General features: G+C 31.8%; 1 protein-coding gene across 1 annotated transcript; it reads left to right on the forward strand.

The window, feature by feature from the left end:
• Positions 1-1,502: 1,502 nt before the first annotated feature.
• Positions 1,503-7,423, forward strand: LOC133196657 (uncharacterized). The gene is made up of 5 exons (XM_061332517.1): positions 1,503-1,668; positions 2,301-2,459; positions 3,119-3,319; positions 6,759-6,903; positions 7,031-7,423. The coding sequence occupies exons 1-5, from the start codon at positions 1,540-1,542 to the stop codon at positions 7,174-7,176; spliced, it is 780 nt and encodes a 259-aa protein (XP_061188501.1). The 5' UTR covers positions 1,503-1,539; the 3' UTR covers positions 7,177-7,423.
• The last annotated feature ends 3,874 nt before the right edge of the window (positions 7,424-11,297 follow it).

The raw sequence follows: 11,297 nt of genomic DNA on the forward strand, positions 1-11,297 counted from the left end.
ATAGAAGATACCACAGAGTCCGACACATCTGTTTCATATTTGGATATTTTATTAGAAAAAGACGTTAATAGTAATCTACAACAAAGCTTTCTGATAAACGTGATGACTTCAACTTTTCAATCGCCAACTTCCCTTACTTATGCAGCAATATACCCTTATCACCTGTATACGGGGTTTATATCTCTCAGTTGATTCGATACGCCAGAGCATGCTCTACGTATGAACAATTTCTAAAACGAGGTAAGTTGTTGACAAACAAATTGATGAAACAAGAATATTAGCAGCCTCGTTTAAAGTCATCATTTCGTAAGTTCTATGGTCGATACAATGATCGTGTCAGCAAATACAATCTATCATTAAGTCAAATGCTGACTGACTTTTTTTATACTAATTGTTAGGCCATTATTTACACACTGAATTGTCGACGGATTTTTCCGTTTTTTCCCGATCATGACAAGGAACACACGGCGGGTGTGACCGGTCGGCAGGGGATGCTCACTCCTCCTTGGCACCTGATCCCACCTCTGATGTCTTAGAGGTCCGTGTATGCTCTGCTCCTATTTTGTAATGTTTAATGGACTTTTGAGCTAGAATACTTTTCGTTATCTCCACATATTTCACTATAAACATTCTGATATTATTTGTAGTAAGAGCTTATTGTCTTTTGTCTATACAAGATAATATAAAGTAAAACAAACAAAATAAAATAAAAGATCTAGAATTTTCCCTTAACTTATTCTATCAAGTATATTCGTCCATTGTTTCATATGTATCACTCAACACAACACCAGATTTGATATTTTACTCGACTTTTAAAATAGTTTTCAAACTACGTAGAAGTGTTTATAGCTGTAATTTATTACTAAAGTACGCTAATGAAATATTTCTGGTCATTGAGAGAGAGGGAAAAAAACAAGGTTTAAAAACAAAAGTCATAGATTTAAAAACTGCTTTATTATAAAATATGCATGTCATTAGTCATGTGATTTGCAGAATGTATACATTTTTTAGACTGATAAGAATTGATAATATGGCCATATATTATAATAAAAAAAATTTCAAAAAATCATGTCATTATACAATAATATTAGTATAGTCTTTTCTATTTTAAATATGTAAAGATGAATTTTACCTTTTAAAAGACAAAGATCATTTTTTTTTTTAATTTGATTAACGAGAAAAGCATGACAACTGCCCATGTATTCTGCTTTTATTCTCTTGTGCAGTTTAATCTGCACTCCTTCTGGGGTCCTGGTCTAAATATTTAATTTGGATTGAATTTTACCAAACATAATATTGTACATATCTTGTCATTGAAATCAAGAAAGAAAATTTAAATGATTCAATAGAGAATCTTGGTGATTAATTAGTAAAAAGTAATTAGAAAATGTCCCGTGGCATTACCTAAACGCATCACATGACCTTGAAATAAATTTAAATTTTCGTCATACTATATAAGTGGACATTCTTTTATCACATGATGAATACAGAGTGAGTCTCACACAGCTCACTGTTTCTCGGAAGTCTAGTCCGAACAAGATGTCTTTGAAGCCCCTTCTGTTGCTCGCGGTAACTTTGGTGGCAACAAATGCCCAACAACAGCCAGATCCTAAGGTGATAGAAATGCTTGAACAGAGGAACTGGAAAAAGTATACACAAGAAGTCGGGGTAAATACACGTACTCGTATCCATGTTCTCTTTTTTTTGAAGATAAGAGCTGTTGAAAGTGATAAAATAATCGTATCTCTATTCATTTCTTTGTGGAGAGCGTTTTTGATTTAATGTGCTGAAAACGGTTTGAAACAATTCTGAGATATATTAGGGTTTGTACACGTTTTCTCTAATCTCAGCTCTTTTATAAATATGGAAGAAAGGGATAAAAACAATTGATCCTTACAACTGATGAGCTTCAATTCAAGTTTCAAAATAGTCGACTGATTTGCTTACAGCGTCTCCTTCAAAGAGGGATGTATTACACCCATGTTTGTCGTCAATAAATATCTTAAAATGATATTTATAAAAAAAAATTACCACGGATAAAAAAGACCTTAGGCAGAAGAGTGAAGTGGATAATTATTTCTGAAGTTGATAATTATTTCTCTGTTTTGTCAGAAGAACATTGATATTACGCCGGTTCATACTGGAATTGGTTTGAGGAATATTCAATCAAATAGGCAGTTGGGTACCTTCCAAATGTCCCCCAGTTTTTGTCTGTAGTTGGGAAATAAAACTCACTACAGAATTTATTTACATTTAGCATTCGCACTAAGAACTACATTTTATTCTATATCTTTTTTCAGCTTGAGGCTTTCAAATGGACTGCTAGCGTATCAGGACAACTCTATAATGAATCAGCATGGTTGTCCGAGAGAAACAATATTGTCGCAATGAAATCCCGGGATAGAGATATCAGGAAGAAGGGATACGAGATAGTTGATTTTATGACCGACCTTGCAACGGTGAGACTCATTCATTTCATACATCAATGTGAAGAATGCAGTAGTTTATATTTTTATATTCAATAGATTACCCTCGTCGGCCATTTTTGATGCCCACATTTAACCAATGATAGATTACTCCTGTCGGCCATTTTAGATGCCCGCATGTAATCAATGATAGATTTACTCCTGTCGGCCATTTTAGATGCCCACTAGTAACCAATGATGGAAATTACTGTCTTTGTGATTACTTTTTCTTTTCTTTCTTTTTACATTTCCTTTTTTTTTTTATTTTACATTAAAGTAACTTAAAACGTTAGAAAAGATAAGTATTAAGTAGTATGGAAATTTTATCCAAAAAAAGACAAAAAACATTGTTAAATTATTTCTAAAATTGTAAACATTAGTGTTTTTTTCTTCTTACAAGTAATAAAGAAAAAGGTCTTTAAATACCTGTACCAATTAAAAGGAATGAGATTTACCAACGAAACAGGAGGAAAAATATGATGAACTTGAAATCCAAGGATGATGACAAATACTTTTCCCCCTCATTTTCATGTTTCACCAAACAATGTATTCTTGGTGAAGTTTCAATTTGAGTACCATTTAAGTATTTTGGCAATACAAGAAAATCGATGTTATAAGATTCTACCTTATTTTTGTTTCTTCTGTTGGTTCAGGGAGAAGTGGCGATTCGAATCAGGGTTCCTACCTCAATTACCGCCCTTCCAGCTTCCATGGTTGATCCACAGATGACTAGACGAGAGAAGAGACAGAAACTCAGAGACCTGGTTAAAGACAGAGATCGAATGTGCTTCATTCATTCAGATCCAAGACTTACTCTCGCAGCTGTCAAGGCCGAGCTCCAGAAACGTTCTACTGTAAGTTTCTTTTTCTTAATTCTTTGAAGTTCGGCTATTTTTGGATTTAATTGAATATTTGTTACAGAGGAGAAAAAAAACCCAAACACGTCTCTCAGAATGCTAAATTTACATACATATATTTACTTTCAAATAATCAGAGACATGAGTAGCCTACAAGTGCCTACTTTAGGATGCTTTTAAGTATGTGTCTTTTTATATTGGCTAAATGCTTGACACATATCTCATTGATATATATTAAGACACAAAAAGATATGCCCAAAAATGATGCTAAAAATGTTAGGAGTGCTACCTTTTTGTAACTTTTTAAAAATTTCATGTTTTTTAAAGATCTATTAGATAAATAATAATGACTTATATTATAAATAAAGATTTCCCTGATGAAATTCAGTATATTGTGATTTAAATTTAAACTGTCGTAACTTTTGCTTGACCAAAATGCTTATGCTGAATAAAAAATTATATCATGTCAGGAGTGCAACAGAAAAAATGAATTGACGCCAACATATTGATTTTAAAAATATGTTAATCTGACAAGTAAATCAAAAAAAAAAAAGTGCAAAACAATATACGATTTAAAGTGTTTAAAATGTTGTAAGTTTCACAAGCTACATAAATGAGAGTCAAGTATCTGTACATACTCATTTATGTCAGGAGTGCAACATTTGATGTTTTGCTCTCCAAAAAAACTTTTATCAGCATATATATATATATATATATATATATATATATATATATATATATATATATATATATATATATATATATATATATACACATATATATATATTGCTTTCTTGTTTTGGAAAATAAAGTCACAAGGAACATTTTTACCAAATAAATCTATCATCTACAGAATACTAGTATATCTGCGTTTCAGATCCATATTCAGGAGGGAACACATTTTCATAAAGATCCAAATTCAATGTTGAAATGACTTCTATTCATACTAATATTATTTGATCAATATGCATCTATTTGAATAATTTAGTACTAAATTAATGACAGTTTTATTATTGAAATCTGTCCCCTTTTCTATTCTATCAGTCCATATATATATATATATATATATATATATATATATATATATATATATATATATATATATATATATATATATATATATATATATATATATATATATATATTTCTTTTAAATTTTTTAAGAAATTAAAAAAAAAACAAAAAAAAAAACAAATAAACAAACAAACACAAAAAAAAACACACACACATAGAAAAAATGTATTAAAATTCACATAACTCCACCACAATTTTACTGAAACAATGGAACATGTTCTAATGTAATATGTAATTTATGCTTCACAATTCTACTTTAAAGTCTTACATGCTCTTCGTCAACAAAAACGCTAGAATTATCAATGATCAAATATGTAGAAATATAAACATAAATTGATCGTTTTGAACATATTTTATTGATTAAATGAAAAGGATTGGAAACAAGTTCTAAAATAAATTGCTAGTTCCTTTCCTTATATGATACAATATGTCATGCAATTTAAAGAAAAATAATACATATGATACAAATAAAATTTAACACATTAACTAAGAAAATCTACATGTTTCGTCAATAAATTTATGAATAAATTGATGAGTAAAATGTTTCTGGTTGACATCAGTTGCAAACAGTGTTTGTCCCATGAAGTAAATGTCCTATAAAATATACTTCTTACTACATGTATACTCTCAGAGAGATTTACGATTTATATAAAGCCAAGGTTAAACAATTTTATGCTTCTTAATCATGAAGTATTACAATATAAATACAGTAATACTCAGTTTCATTACAAATTGATGTTGCCAGAACTTTATGAATTTCTGTGTTCTATGGCTTTAATTTTGAATTTTACTGCAGTCAGGAGTGCAACAAAACTGTTTTATACATGTATTTATCAATGAACTTCATCTCTCTTTACTGCAAAATAATTCGCAGAAAATGCTTGTAGTTAAAATCATTATGTATATCAACAAATCACAGACATTTTTGGACATTTTGAGTATATATATTACTTAAGCAAATAAGTATATTTTGAAGTCAAGAAAATATGAAAACATTTCCCTAAATGTGTAAAAAATATCAACGACGAACTCCTTTACAATATTTGAATGAGATATTGTATTTTAAAATTTTTAAAACAATGTTTAATAAAAAACATATTAGATGTCAGGAGTTCAATAAAATAAGGTAAAATAGGATCATTTTAAAATCTAATATTTTCATAAGAAAACTTATTTTATCAAACTTTTTTTTCTGGTAAAGATTTGAAAAATTGACTAAAATCACAAAAAAGTAATTTTTGGGAAATATATTGAATCACATTCTTTCCTATTAAAACTTTTCAAACCAGAATTGAGACAATTAATGTTAAATCACAATAAAACGGCCAATTTTTTTTCCACAAGAGAAGTTTATATCTAATAATTTATACCCCTGAGACAAGTCTGAAAGATTAAAAACTACAAATTCTTTTGATTATACATTTCAGAAAGTCTTTTAGAATGTAGTAATATTTTCTTTTTTCAACTATTTTATGCATTTGTCAATTTTATTGTTACATCGGAAATGTAACTAGAATGTATATGCAATATAATATAATAAAATGTTATAATTAAAAATATGTTAGGGTAAGTTGAATTTTAAAAAAAAAATCAATTACGGTAATTATTTTTGAATTCACCCTAAATCGATATAAGCTGGAATGTTCACCTTCCATATAGTGCTAATTCTTTGTTCTCTTTGATGCATTCATTTTCAATCCTTAATCTAGAACTCTCTTAACTGTTCCGAAAGGGTGCTCGGATCTGAGCACCATAATTTAATTATGTGCAAGTTTCTGTCAAAAATTGAAAATATTTATTTAGCATGTAAGTGTATTATGCTTTCTATCTTTATGAAACTAGAATAATAGATAACCTTTTCCATGTCACACCCTATGCCAGCTCGAGACCCTAATATCACCCAGAGAACCGAAGGCCCGAGGGCTCATATACATGGTATGATAAAGGGTATATCACATACTTAGTAATATCATGCAGATCACTTCTACTTCTTCAATTACCCACTAGTTTATTATTTATCAACTACAACAATTCTCATAGTGATTATATTTATTAATAAGTATGAAATATCTAACGGTTGTTCGTCAAGAGTTTATATATCATATATTTAATGAATATGGAAGGTATTGATGTGAAGGTTTCATGAAGTGTATTCTTTTGATGGCGTCTTCATCCAGAAAAAAGTTTCGAAGGAAGGCTAATAGTCTTAGATCCGTGATCTCAGGTCTTTCTTTGACGTATATGCCTTTTCTTACTGATTTCACCAGCAATTCTGCACTATCACCAATGTTTTTTTCCCCCAAAGACAATATCACTGTTTTTTTTGAAGTTTATATCATTTTATTTGATTATTTTTCACCAGGGCGGTTCAGTCCAAATGGGCATTCCTCAACACTTTACTGTAAAAGAGAAAAACCGCATCTTAACACAGAATCTTAAAAGTCCGCTAATCACTAGTTTCTGTACAAGGTCTGCTGAACACAATAATAACTTCAGACTTGAAAAAGGTGAGACATCTTATTTCTTTTTAATGAATTGTTGCAGAGCATGCATAATAATTTACCATATACTAGTATGCAGACAGATTGTACTCTCTGATGCGTTGTTTAACACTTTTCTTGTATTTCTTCCCAGGTGCTCCTGTCGCAACCCCAACTTCAACTTACCAGGAAGTGAAATTCATGGGTCAGATAGACACAGCGCAGGCTCGGGCATCAGTTCCATATACCTTACACATTGAACAACAAATTATGAATGGTGTCACGTCAGAGCCGGTTTAATTTAGAAAACTTTTTACAAGCAATCGTACCAATGTTGAAAAATGAAAAATGAAGTTAGATTATAATTCTACCAAATCAACTGCATACTGAGGTATCACATGCCCTCACCACCCACCCTATTTTGGGCTGGGAGATTGGAATATTTCCTTTACATTGTATTAAAACATTGTTCATTATTGTTGCTTTAAATGCTGAATCACGTGATGACCTACATCTCTTTATCTCATCTGAAATAAATGAAAAAAAAATCATTTCTGTACTTGTTTGATAATGCTGTATCCTGTATTCCTGTGTATTTTACAAAGTGGAGGTTGTGTTTTGTATCAGCAGTTTTACTAAATTTAGCATGTTTTTTTTTTCACAAGTTGACAAAGTTAAGGTGCTGCATACTAGTATCTTGATGTCGCACAATGTTATCTTTTTAAGCTGCTACTGAGTGGCAAGAGAATACCAGCAAAACAATATTTCATATGAAATTTTTAAAAATATATATTGACTGGTCGACAGGGGATGTCTACTCCTCCAACTCACCTGATCCCATCTCACAATTCTCACTTCTGTTCACAATTTTTATTGTTTAAATGGACTTTTGAGCATGATCACTGCCTCTATCCCTAGTTGTCGTTTATTGTTTGATATGTTTATATCTGCTTGATATCCATAAAAATTTCAGGTATCTGAAAAAAAAAATTGGAGGGTCGGAGTAAGGTCTCGGGAAGGTACCCCTTCCACTATAAACCGGAAGAATTGTTTATAAATGTGTAATAGAAGTTTTTTTGGTGGAATTTGGTGCATTCTGAGAGTCATATTTTAAAAATATTACACAAGCAAAATCTAGCAGTAATACCAAGACCAAATGAACAAATTAATTTTTTATCAAAAAGGATATTTTGAAAATAATTTTCGGTCATGATTACCGACTTGTTTAAAATTTGAACGACATGAAGAAAATATATGTTCGGTTATGAAAAACGATTAATTATCAAAATTTTCGCAACGCATTTAATGTAGCTGTTGGTTTATCGGCTGTTAAAACATTATTGAAAAGTTATTTTTTGTGTGTCTTATACTTTAACTAACTAAAGTGTTTCAAGGAACGCATGTGTCATCTGCTTTATAGTTTCATTAAAATGTAAATTAAATCTGAGTGGTCAGCTATTTAATGATAGTTCATGCATCTGCACGCAAAAATAAAACAAAAGGCATACACGGATAGTAAAAGACTACGATAGAATCTTACAATCAAAGAAAATTTGGTTCCAGACCTTCAAACGAATAATTGAAATTATTAGAAATAATTATTTTTCGTTTTATTAATACATGTTTCCACAATCTTTCAAAATAGATTTCAGTCTGTCCTTACTGCAATTGTCAGTCTACACGATCCTTTGTGGAATACCGATCCTGATGTATTTTCATTTTATAGTATTTCTGTGGTAACTGAATATCATACAGTTACATTGTACAATATCATGAGCTCATAAACATGTATTAATGCTAATTATCGAAACCCTGACTCTCAAAATTTAAAAGACATAAATACAACTATCCGGGTATTTTTTTGCAAAGTAGGCCAAAGGTCAAGGTAAAGTGGATTATCACGCTGGTATTTTCCTTAATGTTTTTTGACAAACAGTGCACATGCTAAATAGCATAGACTTCCTCTTAAATGTCACAAATATGCTGTATATCGGCACTACAGTATGAACAACTTTGAAAAGTAGATGAAAGGTCAAGGTCAAGAGTCACAAGGTCGGTAACCATGGTAATTTACAAAAGCCATAGTGCCAATAAATATATATGTGCGAGATATCAAATCCAAACCTCGTTTAGTTCTCGAAATATAAGGTGTGACAGACGGACAGACAGACGCCTGGTAAAATGATCCTTAGTGTCGCTCTGCTTTGCAGATAATTTTAAAGATTTTCCCCATGTATTCCTCTGTAAAACTTGTATTGCCCATAGGGGCCCCACCCAACCCCGGGGGTCATGATTTGAACAAACTTTAATCTACGCTACCTGAGGATATACTTCCATATAAATATGACTAATCATGACTGTTCTAGAGAAGAAGAATTTTAAAGATTTTTTCCTAGGTATAACAATGTAAAACTTTGATCATCCATAGTGGCCTCATCCTACCCCCGGGGGTCATGATTTGAAAAACTTGGATCTACACTACCTGAGGATGCTTCCAAATAAGTTTTAACTTGACCCAGTGGTTCTTGAGAAGAATATCTTTAAAAGATGCCATTAATTTTTCACCAATGCGCAAATAGCTCCTCTAGGAAGAAGTGGCCCTTCAATTGTATAAAATGAATCCCCTTTATGATGCTTTATCCAAGGACACTTTGAGACAAGTTTGGTTTAAATTGACCCAGTGGTTGTTGAGAAGTCGAAATGTGTTTACCACAACGATAGACAACGGACAAATTTTGATCAGAAAAGCTCACTTGAGCCTTCGGCTCATGCAAGCTTAAAAACATAGAAGTTTGTTGTTAATTTCCTAAGTTTCTGAAGCCATACTTAGCCCTGGAATAAGGAAATGAAAGTCGCACACTGAAGAAAGCAATAAATCTACAAATTAAGAATCCAAATAGAAATTATTCAATCAGTCGCTGATAGATCAGGGAGGGGTTTCTTTACTGTCAATTCCTATACATGTAGACACAGGCACACTGTTTTTAACTCCTCATTCCAAAGACCAGTGACTTTCACTTTATCATTTCCAATAAAATAAGGGTAACAGCCTACACTGTATGCAATAGGAAGATGTTTATTGTTTGGAAAACAACAAGACGGACGCAAGAGCTTGCACCCAGCCTGTAGAAAAAAAAATCCATACGTGTACATGTGCAGTGACGAAGCTTTGCAATAATACTGTATAGGTGTACAAGGAGAAATCATATTCGGCCTAATCGTTCTAAATATTTTGATTTGTGAACTACCATGTTTCCCGTGCACGTAATTTTCATCATTCCTACCACCCCACTATCAAAAAAGAGAAGCATATATAGTGTGGAATACGAAAAACAGCACTTGACAACCTTGATGTGTGGTTAAAAAACATGTGCATATGAAAGACTTTTGGGATCAAATACGGGATTAAAATTCAAAGGTGTTACAACGCAAATAGAAAATCATTATAACGCACAAAGGCATAATATAGCGTAAAAGGGGTTAAATGTCATTCAAAGGCCGTAATAACTTGAAGTGAAAAGGCGTAAATATGCCCTTTAAAAAGTTGTATGAACGCCAAGTAAAAAAAAAATATTAACGCAAATAACGCAAACACTTTTATCTGGGTAAAATCACGCCGTTTTGAAAGGCTTTAAAATCAAACTTTTCACTTTGCGCAACTACGCTTTTGAAAGATACAAACAAGCTTTTTTCGCGTTATTATGAATTTTTACTTCGCGTTATTACGCCTCACCACTTTACGTTATTTCACCCCACCCCCTGTACTTTCATAATAATAGTAACTTTTGTACTTTTACTTTGTATAGGGATTACAGCTGATTGATTCCACAAATACTTTGAAAGCATTTACTGGTATAAATTTAAACATGTGGTACATCTTACGATTCACATGTTCCGAATTATTCTTTGGTTAGACCCGTGCTTGTGCCCGTAAGAAAAAACACCCTATGTCTACTATATAGCCTGTACATTTGGTGCACGAAGCATTTGCGTTGCGCAAGACTGTGTACTTACGAAAAGATATATAGCCGAAGATACATTAAGTATATTTGGCATGGTCCCCTATTAATGGCTTACTGACAATTTATACCTGTATAAAAATACATCAAGTGCAACGCTTGCAAGTGCAGCCAAGGGTAAATGGAAGAGGGAGAGATGATTGGTGGATAATTCCTTTTATATAACTTAAGGTGTTCATGGTATAAAATTCCTGATTTTACGTAATTCTGCCTCTACCCCTTGGAATCAATTCCACTTAAAAATCAAACGGGCGTTCCAATACTAATGTTTATATATGATCTTGCAGTAACTTATCTCAGATTCTCTTTTTTATTTCAATCCAGTAAGGTCATAACTTTTTGTCACATTCTTTATTTGGATCAGGTGATTACGTGTATGACCACCTTTGGTGCCCGAAGTGA

Source organism: Saccostrea echinata, unplaced genomic scaffold (assembly GCF_033153115.1).
Source record: "Saccostrea echinata isolate AGI-Se365-2 ecotype Australia unplaced genomic scaffold, CSIRO_AGI_Sech_v1 ptg000030l, whole genome shotgun sequence".
NCBI lineage: Eukaryota > Metazoa > Mollusca > Bivalvia > Ostreida > Ostreidae > Saccostrea > Saccostrea echinata.

What these genes read in the sequence shown, in the direction of transcription:
- LOC133196657 (XM_061332517.1), top strand. Translation starts at nt 1,540, where the DNA reads ATGTCTTTGAAGCCCCTTCTGTTGCTCGCGGTAACTTTGGTGGCAACA. An exon ending in AGCTCCAGAAACGTTCTACT is followed by an intron (nt 3,320 to 6,758) that starts GTAAGTTTCTTT and finishes ATTTTTCACCAG; the next exon opens with GGCGGTTCAGTCCAAATGGG. An exon ending in TAACTTCAGACTTGAAAAAG is followed by an intron (nt 6,904 to 7,030) that starts GTGAGACATCTT and finishes ATTTCTTCCCAG; the next exon opens with GTGCTCCTGTCGCAACCCCA.